Source organism: Arachis hypogaea, chromosome 19, assembly GCF_003086295.3.
Source record: "Arachis hypogaea cultivar Tifrunner chromosome 19, arahy.Tifrunner.gnm2.J5K5, whole genome shotgun sequence".
Taxonomy (NCBI): Eukaryota; Viridiplantae; Streptophyta; class Magnoliopsida; order Fabales; family Fabaceae; genus Arachis; species Arachis hypogaea.
The window spans coordinates 142938595-142962812 of record NC_092054.1 but is presented as its reverse complement, the minus strand read 5'-3'; the positions used below and the strand labels follow the sequence as shown (position 1 = coordinate 142962812).

At 36.1% G+C, this 24218-nt stretch overlaps 2 protein-coding genes across 2 annotated transcripts; one reads left to right on the top strand and one right to left on the bottom strand.

Annotated features, from left to right (window-relative positions):
• The first annotated feature begins 12060 nt into the window (after positions 1 to 12060).
• On the top strand, positions 12061 to 15500 carry LOC112776407 (uncharacterized). The gene is made up of 7 exons (XM_025820568.3): positions 12061 to 12389; positions 13325 to 13387; positions 13471 to 13550; positions 14022 to 14130; positions 14227 to 14386; positions 14594 to 14757; positions 14863 to 15500. Exons 1-7 carry the CDS (start codon positions 12387 to 12389, stop codon positions 15220 to 15222), a joined length of 939 nt encoding a protein of 312 aa, XP_025676353.1. The 5' UTR covers positions 12061 to 12386; the 3' UTR covers positions 15223 to 15500.
• A 2821-nt stretch (positions 15501 to 18321) lies between these two features.
• LOC112777101 (uncharacterized) lies at positions 18322 to 23684 on the bottom strand. The gene is made up of 10 exons (XM_025821383.3): positions 23374 to 23684; positions 23131 to 23253; positions 22537 to 22657; positions 21498 to 21626; positions 21297 to 21406; positions 21031 to 21214; positions 20131 to 20304; positions 19252 to 19488; positions 18948 to 19149; positions 18322 to 18823 (listed from the first exon to the last, which is right to left on the bottom strand). Exons 1-10 carry the CDS (start codon positions 23391 to 23393, stop codon positions 18708 to 18710), a joined length of 1416 nt encoding a protein of 471 aa, XP_025677168.1. The 5' UTR covers positions 23394 to 23684; the 3' UTR covers positions 18322 to 18707.
• Between the last annotated feature and the right edge of the window lie 534 nt (positions 23685 to 24218).

Here is a 24218-nt window from a genome sequence, read left to right as displayed (position 1 = left end):
CCCCGCCAGAGGAGCTCATCAGCGTGACTTCGCCTTGGCCGTTTGCAAAATGGAGACTCGATCTTCTCGGCCCCTTCCCACAGGGATCAGGACAAGTTAAATTTCTCATAGTAGGAGTAGATTACTTTACAAAGTGGATCGAGGCAGAGCCCCTAGCCAATGCCACTGCTCAAAGAAGTCGGAAATTCCTATATCGAAACATTGTCACAAGGTTCGGGGTTCCATATTCAATAACCACAGACAATGGCACCCAATTCACAGATGCAGGCTTCAGAAAACTAGTAGCCGACTTGAATATAAAGCACCAGTACACCTCCGTCGAACATCCACAAGCCAATGGGCAGGCCGAAGCTGCTAACAAAGTCATATTGGTTGGATTAAAACGGAGATTACAAGATGCAAAGGGAGGCTGGGCAGAAGAGCTCCCACAGGTCCTGTGGGCATATCGAACAACGCCATATTCCACCACGAAGGAATCCCCTTTCCGATTAGCATACGGAACAGAGGCGATGATTCCAATAGAGATTGAGGAAGGGTCGCCCAGAGTAGTTCACTACAATGAGGAAGCAAACTTCCAACTTCGGAGAGAAGAGTTCGACTTGTTATCCAAAATCCAAGAAAGAGCTCGGATCAGGGAAGAAGCTCTAAAACACCGAATGGCTTCTAGATATAATCAAAGGGTAGTGCCGAGAAATTTCACAGAAAATGATCTCATCCTAATCCGAAATGATATCAGAACAACTCGACCAGGAGAGGGAAAGCTGGCAGCAAACTGGAAAGGACCCTACCGAATTGTAGAAGTACTTGGAAAGGGCTACTACAGACTGTCTGAACTCGATGGACGAGAGCTTCCCAGGTCATGGCACGCCTGCAACCTCAGAAGGTACTACAGTTAGAAAAGATAAAAGATCTCATCATTGGATGCACTCTTTTTCCTGAAAAGGTTTTTTAATGAGGCACCAAGTTGAGACTCAGACAATCCCATATGTATATATTTGCACTTTTCCTTTAAATAAAATATATTTTAGATATTCTACAAATATTTCAAGACGCATTAATCTGAAGCATTCATCGTTCGATTATAGCAACAGATCGGCAGAAAGTGAAAAATAATTTCACTGCACGATCACGATAAAGACAACCGTCCGATAAAGGTGAAAACACGATTCACCCAAAGGACGATCTAGAGATGACAACCACTTTCTACAAATCGGCAAAGATGAACACAGAATAATGTAAGAAGTTATCGAAAGTGATCCAAAAAAGAACCTGACGAGGTCTTATGAATTGCTAAAATAATAACTTAAAGACTGGCCGACGTTGAGAAGTCGGACCAAGTCAACCCAAGTTATAAGTAAACCCTGGAAAGAGGTCTGGCCAACCCTATTAAAGAGGATTACTTTAACTTAGAAGGGCTCGACATGACAAAGTCAGCCCAAAATGAGAAGTTATCAAAGTAGTCCCTGAAAGAGATCTGACAAAGATCCAAGAAAGAGGACTACAAATAACTTAAAGGAGACCGATATAACCAAGTCGGACTCTTACAACTAGAAGTTATCAAAGTAGTCCCTGAAAGAGAACTGACAAAGATCCAAGAAAGAGGACTACAAATAACTTAAAGGAGAACGATATAACCAATTCGCACTCCTACTACTTAAAAGTTATCAAAGTAGTCCCTGAAAGAGATCTGACAAAGATCCAAGAAAGAGGACTACAAATAACTTAAAGGAGACCGATATAACCAAGTCGGACTCCTACTACTTAAAAGTTATCAAAGTAGTCCCTAAAAGAGATCTGACAAAGATCCAAGAAAGAGGACTACAAATAACTTAAAGGAGACCGATATAACCAAGTCGGACTCCTACAGCTAAAAGTTATCAAAGTAGTCCCTGAAAGAGATCTGACAAAGATCCAAGAAAGAGGACTACAAATAACTTAAAGGAGACCGATATAACCAAGTCAGACTCCTACAACTAAAAAGTTATAAAAGTAATCCCTGAAAGAGATCGGACAAAGATTCAAGAAAGAGGATTACAAAAATAACTTAAAAGAGACCGATATAACCAAGTCGGACTCCTACAACTGGAAAGTTATCAAAGCAATCCCTGAAAGAGACCTGACAAAGATCCAAGAAAGAGGATTATAAAAATAACTTAAAGGAGACCGATATAATGAAGTCGGACTCCTACTACTAAAAAAAGTTATGAAAGTAATCCCGTGAAGATACCTGACAAAGATCCAGAAAAGGGATTACAAAAATAACTTAGAAAAGGACTGCGAAAACAACTCGGAGGACTAACTTGAAGAAATCGGTTACAAATCTTCAGAAATACAAGCCGGAGCGAGAAGGAACCAAAAATCAAGTTAGACCTACCTAGTCACAACCACAAAGGATTCAAGATACAAAGTACAAAGCAATCCAAAAGAGATACCAAGTCAAGCACAAAAAGCGCGATATCATCCACAAGGTTATAAAAGCCTCGGAGGCCACCAAAACCTATCTCAAAAAAAGCTAAAGCATGCTACCATTTGTTTTTCATAAAAAACAAAAGTTGCTAGGCAAGCAACGGGAAAGTGTCAGCAATTAACAAAACATAAAGAGTTTAAAAAAGCCCACAAGCCGGGCCAACTACATATCCAGAATAAAGTTAAATCTAAGGGTCAGAAGATTGTTTAGCAGCATCAAGCCGAGGAGACGGAGGCCGAGTCTGGAGAGGAACGGCATCTACAGTACCGTCATCCCGGTTCAAGATCTGGCAGTCGGGGTCAGAAGCGGGAGGACCAACCTCAGCAGGGACAGTAGAAGTCGACACCTTGGTAGAGGCTACAGGGGGAGGATCGACATTATCCTCATCCTCGTCATCAGGGACAACCTTGCCATCCCTGACAACGTTCTCCAAGCTAAAGAGGGTCAGGTCGGCCTCGGGAGCAATAACCCGAACTTGTTCCCTCAGGTTCTCATAGGCAGCAGTTACACTGCCAACAAGATGACCTTGGAGTTCGGAATAATTAGCCCGGGCATTCTCTAACTCTTCTCTCAGACGCAACACCTCCCGGTAAGACGTCAAATAACTGTCCTTATGCCGCATAGCCGTGTCCTCGGCCAGTCTCAGAGAACCAGCCAGAGAAGTAGAACTAGCCTTTTTATTCTCCAAATCTTTCTCCAACTTAGCCACCCTTACTTCAAGCTCCTCCTTCAAGTCCTTCATCCGATCAAACTCCTGTTTGGCCTCCTCCATAAAAGCTTTAGTAGCATGGAGAGGAAGACTTTGAGCAGTTCGATATAGGGCCGCCCCCATGTGTGCCAACTTGATACCACTCCGGGTGATATAATCAAAATGATGAAGAAGCGACATGTCATCCATAGGAAGAACACCATAAGGGCCGATTTGTTGATCTACAAACTCAACCACATCAAAGTCAGGAGCATCAAGGTTGAAAGGCTCAGTTGTTCTTTGCTTTTTACTAGGAGGGGCACCGGAAGCTGCAACAGAAGATTGTGGAGGATCGACCAGACGGACCCGGGGAATAGGAATTGCTTTCCTCGGCCCAGGAGAACACGATATAGGAGGTTTAACTGGAGGCTGAGAAGATCCCTCTCCGGCCGCCTTGGCCGAGATGTTTAAAGCAGCGGTCGCCTTCTTCGCCTTCTTATAGGCCCTCATAGAGTCATTATTCTTCGACATCTCTGAAAAACACAAAAAACAAAGACAAGTTACAACACAGGAGAAACAAAGCTCGGGAGCAGTATAAAAACAAATCAGACAGTACCCAAAGCAGCCCAAACCAAAGATGGATCACTCAAAAATCTCTTCGTGTCCAGATAGGGAGGCTTCCCCCACAAATCTTCGAGAACAACTACAAAGGCCCGCTCAACCTCACTAAGCATTTCCCATGTGTAACGTGGCACTCTTAAATTCTTTTGCCACTCCAGAGGAAAAGCAGGCTCATCATTTTCATCAAGAAAAAAGGGGCGAACCCCCTCAATGGCACGGACTCGGAAGAAATAGTTCTTAAAATCTTTAAACGACTCATCATACATGGCAAAAACTTTATGCCCCTGGGCCGACCTGAAGGAAACCCAAGAAGCTTTCTTTCTGGAGGAACCTCCAGGTTTGGCCGAGACAAAAAGATAAAGGAAAAGAGTTTCAGAAGGTGTTATGTCCAACTCCTGACACAGAAGTTGAAATATTTTGATAAAATCCCAGGAGTTCGGATGAAGCTGGGACGGAGCAATATTGCAGGACCACAACAAGTCAGTTTCAAAAGCAGTAAAAGGGAAAGTAACGTTTAATTGGCTGAAGAAGTATTCATAAGCATAGAAAGAGGGACGCTCCCCCTCGACGGAAGTCGGAAAACAAACTCTCTCATCGGAATCAGGAGCAACAAGCTCATAATCACTCTCGCGGGCACTGTTATCACAAATCCTATGGCGCTTCTTCAGCTCTGTGCAAAATTCAGCATCCACAATAGAAACACACAACAAAACAAGGGAGTCCAGCCAATCGGACATCCCCTCGGGAACTCTGGAAGACATCTCTACAATGTTATTGTGAGAAGACATGAGGCCAACTAATCCTACAAGTAAGAAAAGAAGATAGGATTACTAAAAACATCTCGGACAAGGGAGAAAACAACTCAATACGATACAGGTGAACACATAGAAAAGGAAAACCCCAAGACTCAAACCAAAATCTTGGAGCATCCTTTGGAGGCAGTAACAAAGCAAGGTTTCCAGGAAAATCTACAGCTCTCACCCCAGCATCTTTCAAACAAGAAAAAGACTTCAAACAAGCAAGCATTTCCAGAAGCATAAGTCATCACAGTCAACCAAGCAAAAAGCATTCCCAAAACATCAAAACACGCCAAATGGAAATCATCAAAGGTACGAACTTTTGAGAAATCAGACAAAAAGCAATCAAGCAAAGCAAGGAACAGATGCAGAGTTTCTATCAGATAGTAAAAAATCAGAAGCAACAAACAAAAACCGTATAAAGCCTCGACGGAAATGCCAGAGGAACACACAAAAGAAAGCCAAGAAAAACGCATTTACAACGACAAACAAATGCAAAATCACGAAAAGGTTCAAACTTTCAAAACATGCAAAAGCAAAAGCTTCACCAAAAAACTAAAGATGAAGCCATGAAAGAAGCAAGAAAGTTAGTACCAACCTGAAAAGGCAGCAAAAGAAAAAGAAAACGTCGCTGGGCTGAAAAGAAAAGACAAAAGAAAAAGAAAAGACACGAGCAAAAGAAAACGTCGCTGGGCTGAAACGCGAAACTACGAACTCCAGGCAGAGGCTTCAGAAAAATCAAACAAACGCCGCAACACAAAGAAAAGTTGAAAGCGAGAGAATGAAGGGAAAAATGCGAAGAAGTTACGAAAAGGGCGAAAGAAGAGAAACCGTTTCTGGGTTTTCAAAATCAAAATAAAGATCCAAAAGGAAACGGGGCAATTAATGCTAAAATTAAAAGGCATTAAACCCTTGCACGTTTCCAAAGCGCCGATATAAAAGCGCGCACTTTTAGAGGAAAACGTTCTACATTCAAAAGCTTCTACAAAGGAATCGACAAAATGCTTGAGATCGGCTTCACTAAAGAAAGACCGAAGTCAAGAACTCAACCTCAAAAAGAAGACCGAGCTCAAACAGGGGCACTGTTCATACCCTGGGTCGAGCTGTCCGGACCAGGATGTTCAGTAATAAAGCGACCGACCTCCTTAGGTCAAGCGGACCGACTTCTTTACGAAGAACTCGGCCAAATCGACAGGAAAGCCCAGTAAAAGGGCCCAAATGAAGGAACACAACCCAACTCCAAAGGCAGCCCAAGCCTACAGAGAGAAGGGCGGTTCCGTTGAAGATACGCTGACCTCAACTCAAAGATAAAGATAAGATAAGATAACTAACTTATCTTATCCAAAAGGTCACATCTCACCATTATAAATACACTGGAGCACCCAGGTATAACTCATACTCTGATTCTACATAAAACCTGCTTAATACACGTGCTAACTTAAGCATCGGAGTCTCTTGCAGGTACCCTCCACCCTCCGGTGGCCAAGGATCAGCAGTGCAGCAAGTCCAACAAGTCAGACACAACAGCTCCGGCCGCCACCAGCCAACCGGACACGTCATCCCCGACCAGTACCAAGGATCTCATCCGAGATCGACCTCCAGTTTTAGGTAACCCTCGGAACAGGTGGTCCGGGTAGCTTTTGCTTTGAGATCGGCTTCGAGTTGTAGGAGTTTATCTTCTAATTCTTGACGTCACCTTACCTCTCTTTGTAGATCCTTGCCAACTTCTCGTTGATGCTGGCTTTCTTTTTCAAGTTGCTTTAAACGATCTTCAAGCGCTTCTATTACTCCCGAATTTGATGAGTTTTTGTCTTCGTTAGATTCCGGGGTATCTTTCGGCGTAGTGTCCGCATTTTTGTGCGGTGTTCTATCCTCTAGATCTGAATCGTGGTCGTTGTCATGGTCGTTCGCCATGGTGATGGGATGACTTCCAGGTTCCCCGACAACGGCGCCAATGTTCCAAGGGTTACCTGAAACTGTAGGTCGATCTCGGATGAGATCTTCTGTACTGGTCGGAGATGACGGGTCCGGCTGGTGGGTGGCGGCCGGAGCTATCGTGTCCGACTTGTTGGACTGGCTGCACTTCTGATCCTTAGTCACCGGAGGGTGGGGGGTACCTACAAGAGACTCCGATACTTAAGTTAGCACGGGTATTAAACAGGTTTTTTGTAGAATCAGAGTATGAGTTATACCTGGGTGCTCCAGTGTATTTATAATGGTTGTAGAGTAACTGTTTTTAGATAAGATAAGTTAGTTATCTTATCTCATCTTTATCTTTGAGTTGAGGTCAGCTTATCTTCAAGGGAACCGTCCTTATTTCTATAGGCTTGGACTGCCTTTGGATTTGGGTCGTGTTCCTCTATTTGGGCCCTTTACTGGACTTTTCTGTCGATTCGTCCGACCTCTATTGAAAAGAGGTCGGATAGCCTGACCTGAAGAGGTCGGATAGCCTGACCTGAAGAGGTCGGTCGCTTTATTACTGAATATCCCGAGTCAGATAGCTCGAACCAGGGTGTGAACAGGGAGGGAATAAGAATATAATCCCTTCACCTAAGGCGCCAATTTATGCTCGACAAAGCGTAAAAATCACGAGCTGACCTTTTCAATGGTCGCTCGGATAAAGCGACGAGGTACAAATTGGTGTCCAATGGTTATAATACGGCTTGATGATTTAAAACAACTCAAGCTCATGAGTTGAATAAAATCGATAAAAAAATAACCATATGATCTAAGCAATTTGTATTAAAATAAATCACGCAAAACAACTTGATATATAACTAGTTGTGCTTCAAAAGAGTGACTTGTATAAAAAACAAGTCACCTAACTCGGAATGAACGAGTTGAACATTGAAAGGCTTCATTCAAAAATCCTTTCTGCTTGATTGCTCGAGTTCGACTTCATAAAGCTCGACCTCGAGTAGGGGCACAATGGATAAAGCAACGAAGTCCGATGGTTATAAAGGTGATCTGATACTTTAAAAGGACTCAAAATAAACAAGTTGTACTTGAAACAAGTTGTGAAGTCCTAAAAACAGCTTGAATTTAAACGAGTTGTATGAAATTAGATCAAGAAGTAGCCACGTTTTAATTAAACGATTTGAAATGAAACAAATCGTAAGACCTTAAAACTACTCGCATCGAACGAGCTAGATAAGGTTATACTTATAAATAATTACAATTTTTGAAGTAAACGATTTGTATCAAAACAAGTCGTAAGAAATCAGAATAAGTTTCAGAAAGGTGATTTGTATTAAAACAAGTCACGTATCCTCAAAACAACTCGAACTGAACGAGTTGTACGAAACCAGGACAAGAAATATTCTTTGGTTAAGCAAGATGTTCTAAAACCAATCGTACAGAGCCTACAAGCCTTAAATAACTCGGAAAGAACGAGTTGTACAAATAAATTCTAGAAAAAGACTTGGCCAAAAATAAGTCGTTTAAATAGGGAAAATATTTATAACACGTCAGGGGCATAAGGGTAAATTGTCACGATCATTAAAGAAACGCGCCGTTACCAATGTAACTGCTCCCACGTGTAAATGCAAAAACCCCAACGGACGCGACGTTTGATTAGACTTGACGGTTAAGAAATTTAAAATCATGTCGGCTACAAGCCCGAGTTCAAATACTCGAATCCAACTCTTAAGCAAAAGAGATCGGACTCGAGTAGGGGCACTGTTCATACCATGTCCCAACGCTATAGCACAGGTCCAAATAAGATAAAAAGGCCCAGTCCATAGGCTGGCCTCCCTGCATAACCGACCTCCTCCAGAGAGGTCGGATTCAACACAGACTTCACTCAAAGGAAGTCGGGACTGAAAGTTAGCTGGCAGATAACACTTATTCAAATAAGTAACTGCCCCTAAAATCTCTCAACCCACTTTCAGGGGCCATATCTCAACTTTCCTAAGATAAAGGGACGGTTATCCTCCTTAAAAGGTGGAACTATTCTAACGATGGTTATTGGTTCACCACTATAAATACACTGACACCCTTCAGGTATATCTAAGTTCCAATACTCTTTAAACTTTCTCAGACCCCTGCTGACTTAAGCATCGGAGTGTCTTTGCAGATACCACCCCCCATTCTCTCTTACGTACAAGTCAGACGGAGGCTCCCAGGCGTGAACCTGCTCGAAGGCTTCCTCCATTAGGCGATTGGGCCAACCCCACGAGTCCAGCCCATTAATCTCCGGTTACCCATCGTAACAATAGGGTTATTATTATTAACGTATTAACTGAATTTTAATATTTATTATTTATATATATAAAAATTATATTTGAGAATTATTTATAATAAATGATATTTTTAAATTTGAATAATTTATTAATTAGTTTGTACTTATTGTACTATATATTTAATAATTTATTGAAAAAAAATATGAATATAATGAATAAAAAAATTTAAAAAAGATATTATTTAAGAAAACGGACAAATAAACCCCTAACTAATTTGAATTTAGAGACTATTAGGTTCCTATCCATTTCTAAACCTAACATGTCAGCATTTTCCATTTAGAGTTGACGGAGAATCACCCACAGGGATCGCGTTGTGTCACGGAAGTATAGGATAAGTCACCTAACTCAGAATGAACGAGTTGAACAAAACATTGAAAGGCTTCATTCAAAAATTCTTTTTGCTTGATTGTTCGAGTCCGACTTTATAAAGCTCGACCTCGAGCAGAGGCACAATGGATAAAGCAACGAAGTCCGATGGTTATAAAGATGATCTGATACTTTAAAAGGACTCAAAATAAACGAGTTGTACTTGAAACAAGTTGTGAAGTCCTAAAAATAGCTTGAATTTAAACGAGTTGTATGAAATTAGATCAAGAAGTAGCCACGTTTTAATTAAACGATTTGAAATGAAACAAATCGTAAGACCTTAAAACTACTTGCATCGAACGAGCTAGATGAGGTTATACTCATTAGGGGTGTGCATGGCCCGCCCCGGCCCAAAGATCCAGCCCGGCCCCGAACACTTTAGGAGCTATTTTGGTATGATTTCACCGGGTCTAGGACCGGGTAAGGGTCTCAAAAATAGACCCGGTCATTATTTTGGGTCGGGTCCGGGCCATGGCTCGGGTCATCCGAAGTCGGCTCGGTGGCCCGGTCATCATACACAATTAATATTTTGTGTTATTAGTGATAAATGATGGCTATTCTTATGTGGAATTTAAGTATTGTAAATTTTAATATTTTGTGTTATTAGTTATTATAAGACTATAAGTTAATGTTTTATGTTTAAAATGCATAAGATTTTAGACTAATGCATAGTATTGTATTATTTATATTGATTTAAATATTTGATGTTATTAGACAATATTAGTATTGATTATGGTTATGCTTTAATTTTAGAGAAGAGTTAGTTCTTGTTATATTTTTCTAAGTGAATTTTACCATGTCAAATAATGGTTGGAGTCTTGGAAATTTGGATATTTTCACATGCTAGCTTATAAGAAGGTATCAAGGTAATGTAATGTTGGCGGCCCGATTTTCATCCGGTTTTTACCCGGTATAATCGTGACCCGAAAGTGTATAGATTTCATCGGGTCTAGGGCCGAATTCGGGTCTAATAAATAGGCCCGGTATATATTTTTGGGCCGGATCTGGGTCACATCAAACCCGGTTTCACCCGACCCACCCTAATACTCATAAATAATTACGATTTTTGAAATAAACAATTTGTATCAAAACAAGTCGTAAGAAATCAGAATAAATTTCAGAAAGGTGATTTGTATTAAAACAAGTCATGTATCCTCAAAACAACTCAAATTGAACGAGTTGTACGAAACTAGGACAAGAAATATTCTTTGGTTAATCAAGATGTGCTAAAACTAATCATACAGAGCCTACAAGCCTTAAATAACTCGGAAAGAATGAGTTGTACAAATCAATTCTAGAAAAAAGACTTGGCCAAAAATAAGTCGTTTAAATAGGAAAAAATATTTATAACACGCCAGGGGCATAAGGGTAAATTGTCGCGATCATTAAAGAAACGCGTCGTTACCAATGTAACTGCTCCCACGTGTAAATGTGAAAATCCCAACAGACACGACGTTTGATTAGACTTGGCGGTTAAGAAATTTAAAATCACGTCGGCTACAAGCCCGAGTTCAAATACTCGAATCCAACTCTTAAGCAAAAGAGATCGGACTTGAGTATGGACACTGTTCATACCCTAACCCAATGCTAAGGCACAGGTCCAAATAAGATAAAAAGGCCCAGTCCATAGGCTGGCCTCCCTGCATAACGACCTCTTCCAGAGAGGTTGGATTCAACACATACTTCATTCAAAGGAAGTCGGGACTGAAAGTTAGTTGACAGATAACACTTATTCAAATAAGTAACTGCCCCTAAAATCTCTCAACCCACTTTCAGGGGCCATATCTCAACTTCCCTAAGATAAAGGGACGGTTATCCTCCTTAAAAGGTGGAACTACTCCAACGGTGATTATTGGTTCACCACTATAAATACACTGACACCCCTCAGGTATCTCTAAGTTCCAATACTCTTTAAATTTGTTCAGACCCCTGCTGACTTAAGCATCGGAGTGTCTTTGCAGGTACCACCCCCCATTCTCTCTTACGTACAAGTCGGACAGAGGCTCCCAGACGCGAACCTGCTCGAAGGCTTCCTCCATTAGGGGATTGGGCCAACCCCACGAGTCCAGCTCATTAATCTCCAGTTACCAATCGTAACAATAGGGTTATTATTATTAATGTATTAACTGAATTTTAATATTTATTATATATATATATTTGAAAATTATTTATAATAAATGATATTTTTAAATTTGAATAATTTATTAATTAATTTGTACTTATTATACTATATATTTAATAATTTATTGAAAAAAAATATTAATATAATGAATAAAAAAATTAAAAAAGATATTATTTAAGAATAGGGACAAATAAACCCATAACCAATTTGAATTTAGAGACTATTAGGCTCCTGTCCATTTCTGAACCTAACATGTCAGCATTTTTAATTTAGAGTTGACGGAGAATCACCCACAGAGATCGCGTTGTGTCACAGAAGTATAGAATAGAGACCGAAATAGATCGTTTTTATTGTGAGGGATCACGTTGTCATTCTAAAAAATGAATAGAGACCGAATTAGTAGTTCACTCTAATTATTCTCATATATGTCACAAATTTAGGTTGGCTATATTTTCCCACCATGTATTCGGAGAAACTCGATAGAGCGAAGGAAAAAAATTAACTTTATGTGAAGTTGATAGTTAAGAATCGTTAAATAATTTGATTGATTTGATTAAATTTTTATCTATTAATTTTTAATTATTAACTTCACATAAAGTTGACGCCAGCTGAATTTTAAACTAAAGTGAATTATATCTGTTTCTGAATTTTCTACATCTATTCTATTAATGATTTAGAATTTAGATCACCTATAAATATTAAATAATAAATATGACCCAACCCAAATATAAAATACACGTAAGTCATTTATATATTTTGGTCATTTCAATATTGGTATATTTTTTTTCTGGGTTTCGATCCGATATTTATTATTTAATACCTACAAAAAAAAAATCTAAAACTTAGCCCAAAAAAAATAGTTAACCTAATTGACAGCTTATCTTTTTAATCCAAACCTTTCCTACATTAAATCAACCTGTCGAGACCCAACTAAATCCCTAACCACGCGTTACCCTTTACCCTCTTCCCTTTATCAAACACCCATACACATCTTCGTAGAACATCGTCGCCATTCTCAACCGCAAACTGTGACAATACGACTGAAGCTGAGAATTTTGAAGGACAGTAAATCAAATAAATCAAAATGGTGAGACTCTTTATATACATATATATAGTTTTATTTTTATTGCATGATGTCAATTAGGGTTTCCGTTTAGTATTGGCGTGCGTCTTTGATTTTTCCTGTTTTATTTCTCTTTGTTGTATTGTTCAGTTTAATCGCGATCGTAACTTATGAATATGAACCCTATTGGTGTTTGATTTTGTTATTGTTGCTTTGGATTGTTTAATTATGCTGTAATGAGCTCGGGGAAATCGTGAAAATTCGTATTGGCCTTTCTGATGATAGGAAGAAATTTAACGGGATTTCTTTTTTAGGGTTAAAAGCTGTGTGTTATAGGAAGAATCGATAGAACACCGACTTAAGAATATGGAATCGAAAGTAAATCTAGGGTGAAAGCTTGGTATTTGATGGCTTTTGTTGGAGTACTTGTCCAACTTCTATTATGTAAAGTTTTAACTGTGAGGTTGATTACAGTTCTTTGTATTTTGAAAACTATGCAAGCCATACTCTTGGTGGAACTGTGCCATTCTGATAGATTTTGATTCTTTATTGCAAGCTAATGACTAGGAGATAGTGTTAACTGCTATTCAATATTCATGTGGATTTGAACCCCAACCCCCCCCCCCCCCGGGGGGGCGGGGTCTCTCTCTCCTCTTCCCCATCCCCAACCAAAAGTTCAAAACCAAATTAAAACTATTGTTCACTTATATTTGCTTTTTGTTCAATAGCACCACTGCATGTTTTCTGTTTTCTACATTGTTTTTCTTTGTTGAAAAGCATTTGAATTCTGTTCTACATTATATAGCATGTAATGCAGCTGGTTACTGTGAATTTATAGTCCCTGCCTGTTCTTTTTCTATCTTCTTCCCCTACTCCTCATCACAACCTTAAAATTATAAACAAAAAAAAAATGAGTTGATTTTCTGATACACTAATATTCATTGCTTGCATTTCTGTAGTCTTCCCTTGCAGCAGCTAGAGCTGACAACTTCTACTATCCCCCTGAATGGGACCCAAGTCAGGTATGTTTTCCTACAGTGTGTTCTCTTATACAATCAATAATTATTTAGTAGCAAGATTCTTACATCATGGTTTTTCTTTTCAGGGTTCCCTGAACAAGTTCCATGGTCAACATGCCTTGAGAGAGAGAGCCAGGAAGATAGATCAGGGTATTCTGATTATAAGGTAATAATCAATATAGCTTAACAGGAACAATGCTATTTTCATTATTCATTTTAACATTAATAATCTTTATTGAAAGAGGGATCTCCAACAGTAAGTCTTTTACTCTATGATTGCTGTAATCTGGGAATCGGAAGAATGTGGATGATAAGCACCTTAAGCTATTGTCTGTTTTGTATCTATAATGTTCATAGACCAGACTCTCAGGTGTATAGTAATCCAATATACAAGTTAATATGTTGGTACATGTTGTGGTTTATGAGTATGCTTTAACAATTCCTTAAATTAAAAAATGATCATATTCTAATTTGTTTATATGCTGAATGTAATATTACATGTGAATAGGTTGTTTTGTTTCTATGTTAAGCTGGCATCCATTCCCCAATGTGGCTTAAGTTGGACTAGCATGGGATGGAATGTTAATTACTCGATTTTTTTATGTTTTAATTCCTGTTTTCTAACTATTTGCTTCAGGTTTGAGATGCCTTTTAATATATGGTGTGGAGGATGCAATTCTATGATTGCAAAGGGTGTGCGATTCAATGCTGAGAAAAAGCAAGTTGGAAATTATTATTCCACAAAGGTATGCTTAAGTAATGCTGCAAATCCATTCTACGAGCTGTTTAACCTTCTTTTCTTTATGTATTAATAATTAACAAGCGTGTCTGTGTTTCTTCAGATATGGAACTTCACCATGAAGTCTGCATGCTGTAAACATGAGATTGTCATCCAAACTGATCCAAAAAATTGCGAGTATCTTATCATCAGTGGTGCTCAGAAAAAAACTGAGGATTTTGATGTTGAGGATGCAGAAACTTTTGAATTACCTGCCGATGAAGGTATGGATTGGTGACAAATCTTGGCTGTGATCTTTTCTTTATTAAATAAGGTATATATTTGCTCCAACTAGCTTGGTGTGTGTTATTTTGCATGCCAGTGTTACTAAACCCTTTGATAGTGTGGTTGTTTTACATGGACTCGCCTAATTAGGGTAGCTACTTTTTCACTATTGCAAATGTTGGCTAACTAACATTTTTGTATTACAGTGAAAGGGAAGCTTGCAGATCCCTTTTACCGCCTTGAACACCAGGAAGAAGACTTGAAAAAGAAGAAGGAAGCTGAACCAGTTCTTGTGCGTCTACAGCGACTATCTGATTCCAGACATGCAGATGACTATGCCCTGAATAAGAGTCTCAGGGCCCGACTTAGAGTATGTTATAGCTCATGAAATTTGTCCTATTATTATTCATTCCTTTTCTCCTCCTTTAATAGTATTATTTCTCCTATTGATATAATATTTTCATCATGCTCTCAGAATCAAAAGAAAAGAGTTGCTGAGGAAGAGGCTGCTTCCAGGAAAAGGGGCTTTGGCATACGACTGCTTCCAGCCTCAGAAGAAGATGCTGCTGCCGCAGCAAAAGTGAAATTTTCGGGTAAATTTGACAAAAATAGGAGGGACAAGAGGGCATTGATCAATGCTTCATCCATTTTTGCTGGATTGTCTTCGTCTTCCATGACCGATAAGAGGAGACTGGAGCTGGAGTCTAAAAGAAGAAAAATTTGTGCTGGTGAAACCTCTAGCTTACTGGCTGGTAGATTTAAGCAGTCATCTTGGTCACAGAGTGAAGTCAAGTCAAGTAAGCAAAAACTGTCCTCCGTGAATGCAAAGCGTTAGAGAACTGATGAATTTTTTGGGGAGTTTGACCCTCAATGTCAATGGTGGTGGTCTTCGGAAGTGTTACAGTGCCTTGTGTATATATAAGTTGCTGAATAAGATTTTTTGTTTTGTTAACGCAGTCGATCGTTTTAGAAGCTTTAGGTGAGAGTATATAGTTTTGTAATAGATATAATACTAGATCTAAACCTACACGGGGGATTAAAATGTGTAAATTTTTCATAAAATAATTCTACAAATGACATTTTAAAAATGAATGAAAAGTTTATTTTTATTAAGTTATTTATAGATTTTGTCAATAAATAATTAATTATTTCAAGGATAAAGTACAAAAAATGTATCCGAATAATTGTCTCATAAAAATGTATTCGAATTTTATTATTGATAAAAGTATTTTTAAATAATTTAAAAACATAATAAAAATATAACAAAAATATTCAAAAAAAATTTATTTTCTTTTAAGTGACAAATGACAAAATTGTTTATGTATTTAATCTAAAAATTTTATAGAAATGTTTAGATAATTGTTTAAAAGATACATAAAAAAAGGGGATAAAAATTTGATCTCTATATATTTTTTTTATTTTTTAAAAGTTTATTAGTTGTTGACCAAGAAAATTAAAAAATATATATACTTAGCGAAAAATTACTAAATTTTAAAGATAAAAATATTCTATTTTTTTAATTATGTTTGTAAAAAGTTGCATCAAAATTTAATTTCTAAAATATTTTTGGAGAATACATATTTAATGTTGGATATTTTTATAGCTTTTTTAAATTATTTGAAGACATTTTTACTAATAACAAAACTCTAGTATATTTTTGTCAGCAATAAAATTATTCGAATATATTTTTTGTGATTTATTTTTATTTCAACTAAAATTACAAAATATATTAATTGTGTTAGTAGTTTAATGAATTTTATTTTAAAATAGGTGCATCTTAATTAAATATTTTAAAAGTTTTTAAATGTAGTTAAAGTTCTTATGAAATTCATAACATTAAAACGACTATATTTTACACTACAGAATGAAACCCTTGGAATCTAGTGTGACTTTAAACAAAAGCAAACATGAATGTCTTGGGGAAAAAACATTCATATTTTATAAATTATGAATTTAAACAATTGTAAAAGATAATACATTTTTCTGATTTATTAATATTTTTATGGGACAAGCTTAAATGCTTGATACGTTTTTTAAAAAAAAACATATATTTTTTTTTTATTACCACAACATAAGTATTTTAAAACTAAATAAATTAAATTTTATATTTATACTTAACATATATATATATATATATTTATTTTCATTACTTATCTCAAAATCATTGCATATTTCTTTTATAATGTAAAGAAAATAAGTAATCCAATTTTGTTACTTATTTTGTCAACGTTGGACAATTAAAAAGAGAGTATTTATAATACAATTTAGATTGATTTAAAATGTAAAATCAATATAATTGTTTACAATTGGATTGTAATAAAAAAATTTTAATTTTTTATTTAATCAAATTTTATTTGAACGATTGCGATACGTATAGTATCAATTTAAATTTAGTTTTTAATTTAATTTGATTAAGCTATTGTTATTTGGATTGTCCGACTAGTAGAACTGTCAAACGGGTCATCTCGACCCGTTTAAACTTGACTAGACCCTGAGTTAAATGAGTTGATATGTTTAAATCTATTTTGTTCATAGGTTATGATTTTTTAGTTCAGACCGTTTATAACTAAATAAATTTAACGGGTAAAAAATATCACTTTTAAGTCAATCTTAAATTAACAGTGTTTTGTTTATTGATATGTCAGGTTTTTGCGTCGGATAAGAAAAGATATTGGCTAAAAATATTTTTTCTTAGAAAAAATATTTAAATGGAACGCCTGTTTAATCCATCATTTTTTTGGGTTAATCGGGGTCAACCCGTTGATTCGGGTATAATTTTGTGGAAATAGATTAAGTAAAGAAAGATGAAGATGAGAGATTAATGGTAGGTAAATTTATGAGTAAAATATTTTTATTAGTGGCAAATAAATAACACAAAAACTAAATATGAAGAACATAGTGGGAAACAAGAATTAAAACTTTTATTAATGTCACAAAATGATGAATGAACTCTTTTAAAGTGGACAGGGGTTAATTAAATTTATTTTCTAGAACACCCAAAATGCTAATTTTGTGAATTCTCTTGTTTGAATTTGATGAACAAAATGAAGAACAATTGAAAAAATTAGGAAAGAGACAAGGATAGAGATGATTTCTCAAGTTTGAAAAATCTTTTTTGAGAGAAGCAGATTGAAGTCCTTTTATAATTCTAAGTTATTTTAAAAGGAGAGTATATTGTCCAATGGTTATAAGGTTATATTCAACCTATTCCTTTTATCTCAATGCTTGTTATCAAATAATTGACAGAAGATGTTTTTGAGTGCTTCCATTATTTTATGTCTCTTTAATTATGGATATAAGAAGGAAGGTGATCTTCAAGTTAAGGTAGCAGTTTTGACACTACTCCAAGTGTTCGTGGCGACAAAGAGATGTTTGGGTAAAAGAGTGCTCATGACATGTGACATTAGTAAAGAAACATCTAGTTTAATTCATTTCTAATTAGATGACACTTTTTACATTTCAAATCAACTAATCCATCTCATCAATTTAGTTTCCACTTAAAGAAAAATTTAACTTCTTAGAATTTTCTTTTTGGATTTTATCCTTTTAGCGTAACACTTATAAAAGAAACTTTACTCTTTTTTAACTATGTTTTGGGTCATAGAATTATTCATACACAATAAAATTACACTTTTAGTCTACAATCACCTGTTTAACCCAAAGGAGGAACTTAAATTTTTTTAGTCATGTTTGAATTATCTTAGAATATTTCATACACAACAAAATTGTATTTTTTGTATACAACTGTCTATTTAACCTAAAATAATTCGCTCGTTTAGACAGATAAATGAGTTAACTTGACCCATTTTAACGGTCTTACTCATTGGATAGGTTATACTCCATCCAATTATAAATTTTATAATTTATAATTTTTTAATTTTATCCTTTTTCATAAACTAAATGTAAATATAATATAAAAATATAAATACTCCCATTGCATGAATAGTTAAATATTATATTTATTTTATTTATGTAATAAAAAAAATCCAGAATGGTGTTTTGTTTTTGTGTTGGTTACAACACAACCAAATGAAGTTTCGCACACAATTTCAAAGTAGAGTTGATCCATCCAATATATGAAGAGAAAAATTTATGATAACCGATGCTATAAAACCAACCCTCCAAATCTTCTCTTTAAAAGTTCAGGGAAGCGTCACCAAGCAAAATGCACCACAGCAACTAAAGAATATGAACAGCTAACCCGGGTTTTTTAGCTGCATAACTTGCAGCAGCATGGCTCTATGCTTAAGAACAAGAGCACCTTCTCCTTGTATATCAGAAAAAGCCATTTCATCATACTTAACCAACCACGTAACTTCATTAGCCTTCTTCCCAGTCAACATCATCGTCATCATCACTAGCATCTGCTTGTGGTTGCGGTTGATCCTTGTCAGATTTAACATTCAAATCATTGACCTTGTAACCATTTCCAATGCCTTCATATATACACCAAAGCACGAATGAGGGACACAATTGATGTAAAACATGTTTAACATATAAATGCAGGTTCAAAAAAGTATCCAACTTTCAATTTACTCAGATTCAGAAGACGACATATACCTCCAAATGGAGCATCCTCCCACTCAGTACCATCATCTTCCTCGTCTTCCTCGCGTTTTGATTTGACTCCAACCTGACGATTGGAAGTACTGCTAGAAGGATCCTCTGCTGCAGGTGCATTTGGTTCTTGATTTTTTGATGCATCTTGCCATTCTTCTTGTTGCTTAAGTAAAGCAGCATAATAAGCCTTGATATACTCATCCTATATAAAACACAGATAAAGGGGGGTCAACATAAACTTTAGAATGACTTGGGAAGCAAGGAAAGTAACAAGTATCAGAACATAAAGAATTATTCTACGAGCCTGTATATTCTTGTTATCCTCTTGCAAAATTGATGACTTTTTGTCTTCCGAGTATTGTTTTGCTGTGGATGTTGAAGTCCCATCCATTTTTGTTTCCTGCTTCACCTCTCCTCGCTGTTCTTTTGTAAGAACCATCCCCTGTCTAATCATCCATGGTGGCAAAACCTTTAAACTGGCACTTTCAGTTTCTGACTTAACAGCTCCTTTTAATTCGGAGCCATTGAAATCAACTACAACCTGTCCACGTTCATAATAAACAACTTAGCATTTAAGACTTTTATGGAAGATATGCTCCATCACAAATTTTGCACAGAAAAATAACCAAAAATTAAAACTATTTTGACCAGGAGTGCAAACTAAAAGAAAGAAAAAACAAAACACAACACCAAGTTGGAGAGCATGTTCACGATACACATGAAAACATATGTAAGGACAATTTTAAAAATTCTTAGCCACCAGTTCTGATTTGGTACATGATAGTTTTGTGCCTCTCTTTGGTGCATAGTAGATGGCTGTTTTTTTAGGGGAAGTTTACCAGTAGATATAGAGACACTGAGCCAGGGATTCGTATAAATTAGAAGGTAAAGAGTAGAGAATTGGAGTCTTGTGATTTGTTTGGGAGTCTTGGACAGTTGGGAAACTCCAATGTAATATTTATGAGGGTATTCGGCACTTTGCCATCAATGGTATGCCAATAATAGGTATGCTCTCTTTCAGATTATATAACATGACACTACTCAAATTAAAAGTAAGGAAATTTTTCATTTCCCCGAAAAAATAGGGAAAAAAAATAAAAAGAATAGTGAGGAGAGGATATTCAACTACGAAGAGGATAACATATCCTCCAAAACAAAAGGGAAAGAAAAGGCTACCCCTAACCTTTGTATCTCCACTGTAAGGGATTGGTCCAAGCTGAGATTTATCAGAACCATCTCCACCGGCTGCACGCCCAGCAGCAGCAGCTCGAGCTTCCCATGCTTGAAGATTGCCAAAATCTGGGACAGGCAAGTCTTTTACTCGATTGAGTTGGTCTGTTAAAGGCTTGAGCTCCGACTGCATTTTCACATAAAGTACAACAATCATCACATGAAAATTAAATGCTGGTTCAGTAACAATGAGAACATTTAGGCTGTATGCACTCCAACAAATATCATGGAGTTCAAACGTGCAAAGTGGGTGACCTCAGGTAAACTTGCAATTGTGTCTAGCAAAATTTGGGCACTGTATCAAACATGGTTGTCAAAAATGAAGCATTGAGTTTAGAAGCATAGCTATTAGTCAAACTCAGTGACCTCCAGTAAACTTGAAAGTCTGACCAATAAATTTTGGACACCATGCTGATGTTCTCAAGTTTCGAGTTTAAACTGGCAGCAATTTAATTCCTTTGATCCTCTCCTAATTAGGGCCAGAACATCAAAAGAGAATGAAAATAGGGGGTTCTGTCTCCAGGTTTCTTTTCTTTCTTGATCTTCTCCAACTTTAATGTAGTTAATAATTTCTCTCCATCACAATAATCTCAAGAGATCCTTATGCTCGTAAAGGGTAAAGAATTTGTCTATTTTTATATCCTCCTGCTACTAAAGTTTACATGAGATGAAAAACAGAAGCTGGCTATGACCCAAATTAGCTCCTAGAGGGAAATAGGCAAACATCATTATTTAAGTTTCTTATTTCTAGAAAGTAGCAAACAAATGAGATAGTTTTCATCGAGAATAACAATTATAAAAAAAAAATTATTCATCATTTGAAACAAATAATAGAAATAAATAATATGGGAACCTCCAATTTTTGAAGCATATCTTTTAACTTTTCACGTCGACGTCGTCTTGCATTTTCATCAACATCTCCCCCATCTTGAGCAGCAATCTTATCGCTTTCAATCTCAAGTTTTCCATTACAACTTTCACAATGGAAATCGTCATCTTCAAATGAAATCAACCGCAATGCATCCAAAGCATTGTATCTACAATAATTCAAATTCCAGAGTATTACATCAAATTGAATAACCATGACAAATTATTGATTTTAAAATTAATTATTAAGACCTTTTCCCACAGGTTGTACATATATATTCCTGAACTGTATTTTTGTTATCCAATTCATCTTTCAGCTTATGCTTCATGCGATGCAGTCTGTATCTGACCACATCATATATCTGCAATGAGACTCAACTAAGAATTTCAATGTATGAAACACAAACACTCAGTAAAATAGATTTATAGAAGAAAATGCAAGAAGAGATGGACCTGTGCATAATCTAGACAACAATAAGAGTGTGTGTGCAGCTTGACCTTTTCTTCTCCCTCTTTTGTTGGATGTTGAGCATCGACTGTAGCAGCTACAGCAGCACTGAAAATTTTTGCACCTTTTGCTGTCTGGTGAAATCACACATTTAAAACAGGTACACTATACCATGACTATATCTATTTACCCACAACTCACACATCATAATAAAGAAATTGGAAACGATAAATAACGAGTTATGATTTTTGAAACATTTGAATTTAAAAGAATGAAGAAACTTCACATCTTAGAGACAGCAAAAAAGAAAGTTGTACAAAGGATTAGAATGACATATACGCTACAGCATGATGACAAACTTATATTATAATAATCTTAGCAGTAGCATGCATATCCTTATTTAATGTGTCCATAAAATCAGAGAAGTATGTGAATTTGTTGTTGGGTATCCATGGTCAAGTTAACAGATCAAACAGAACCAAAAGAGAATAAGATCCTTTTACAAAATCTTCAGAGCAAAAGATTATGCCGAATTTACAGTGACAACTCGAACAGGTTAAGATAACTGAGATATAATACTTGCAATATCTTTAGTGCTAAGGTGTGGCAAATACCTGCATAAATAACAGGAATAAACATCATAAATTTGTTGTACCTTATTGAATAATCCTTACCCCAGCCTTATCCATTTCACTAAATTTTAATTACGGAACTAGAGGACATAAGAATAGAGTTGCAATGAGAAGAATATCATACTGCACTAAAATTCAATATCCCCTTTTATTTCCCTTCTATTAGTGTGTCATTCTGTAGCTTCCAATTTATATGAGTTAAGAATAAATCATCCAATTAATTGTTAACTGAAGGAATGTGTCATCACCAACAGATTGATCTACTCAGTTGACCTGTTTAACTCATTGACTAATACAACCAAGCTTTATATCAGACTTTAGAACTTGCCAATCTGGTTGGCGAACATTAATAAGCCGATAACAATTCACAAAATGGCAGTCAAACTATACATGGACTGAACACGAAAGTCACCTCTTTTCTGTGAAACCGGGTTATTATCTTTTCTTCTTCAAAGAACCGCAGAGTTCGACGAAGCTGTTTCGTATGCAATTTGAGGTCCTTTGCCAAGTCTTCTTCCCTAACCCATTGCCGTCTAGATAAAAGAATTAACACAAGGCCAACTGAATAAAATAACTCAAGCAAACTAAATAAACAAACAGACATATCCCCATTCCCCTCCCCCATGTTCTCTTTCAACTATGTATAATCAACACTGTAATTCAACCAATATCATTATTGAATCTCAAAATCAAATCCAGGCATACTAAGTGTTACAATCAAGCTGAAATGAGTTACAGTTAGTTAGTCCGTTAAAAATTAGCTAACAGTTAGTTATGCTCAATAGCCTATATAATAATAGGTTTAATACTTGTCTCAATCACGCCACATCATTAGCAGATTAATCAAACTCATCATTTTATCACCTTCAACACCACTAACAAGTATTTTAACCTCAATGCACTAAAATTTCAAATGAAATTGATTTATTTATTTTCAATTTTTTTTATTCCGTTTGCAATTGCGTGAAAATAAAGGGAGAGAAATCGAAATCTGAAGAAGGATAACCTGGTGAGGGCGTCGAGGATCACAACGGCGATTCCTCTGTTATCACTTCTTCCGCTTTTGGGTTGATTATCACCTTTGCTCGTTAGATCGTCGTAGAAAGCCCTCGCCACCAGCTTCACCAGCCTACGCACCCAAATTTCACGGCAATCAAAAATCCAAAACCGAAAACATAAATAATTAAATCGCAAAGTTTATTTATTTATTTGTTTAATTATTTGATTTTTTGTTAATGATGGATCGTACTTGTTGTAGTGTTCAACCATGGAATCGATCAGGTTTAGGGTTTAAAAGTACGAATCCAGTGGTTGTTAGGTGTTGCAGCTGTTACAGTTGATGAATCTGTGCTCTGAACGTTTCTTTGATTTCAATCCCAATGTTAGAATGAAATCAATGAATGAATGAACGAACATGTGATTTGGTGCATAATGGAACAGCTGCATCAACCTCATCTATTTATAATTTTGGATTTTTTTTTTTAAAAAAAAAAAGAGAGAATCCGCGACGCTGTTATCTTCTGATTTCTGAATTCAAAACTTGAATAAATATTGGATTTAGATTAAATGTATATCTTTACTATATATGGTAAGAGTATGAAAATAAATTTTTTAAAGTTTTTTATGTGTTTAATATATTAAAAATATCAAAAAATGTGAACAACTTTTAAGTAAATATTTTTTATTATATATTTATATTCTTAAAATGTATTGCTAAGCACATATTTTTTTTTAATAATAATAAGGTTAGATTAAATGATTTTATGTGATAGTCAAAGAGAGGACACATTGACTATTTGATATAAACTGGCATTTCATTATTTTTTGGATTTTGATATGATTATTATTTAGAAGAGTTTAGTTCTCACCCAAAACCAATGCCTTAGAAGGAAAGGGGTTAAGAATATATATATATATATATGGGAGTTTTAAGAAGGTTTTATTGTGATAATAGGAAGTTATATACATGAGGATTTATTGATCAAGATAATTTTTTTTTGTCTACGGTATTTTCTAACCCAATAAATCAAAAACTAATTTATTGTGAATTTGACCTCCATTTAAAGATGTGTTGCTAATTAATGGGTTGTTGTA

Bases quoted from the DNA above. Each gene is read 5' to 3' on its own strand.
- LOC112776407 (XM_025820568.3), top strand. The intron at 13,388-13,470 runs GTATGTTTTCCT...TTTTCTTTTCAG, and splicing joins CTGAATGGGACCCAAGTCAG to GGTTCCCTGAACAAGTTCCA. The intron at 14,387-14,593 runs GTATGGATTGGT...TTTGTATTACAG, and splicing joins TGAATTACCTGCCGATGAAG to TGAAAGGGAAGCTTGCAGAT.
- LOC112777101 (XM_025821383.3), bottom strand. From the start codon at position 23,393: ATGGTTGAACACTACAACAA. The intron at 20,305-21,030 runs GTTCCCATATTA...GTGAAAATGCAG, and splicing joins ATATGCTTCAAAAATTGGAG to TCGGAGCTCAAGCCTTTAAC. The intron at 19,150-19,251 runs GCTCGTAGAATA...TGTTTTATATAG, and splicing joins AGGATAACAAGAATATACAG to GATGAGTATATCAAGGCTTA.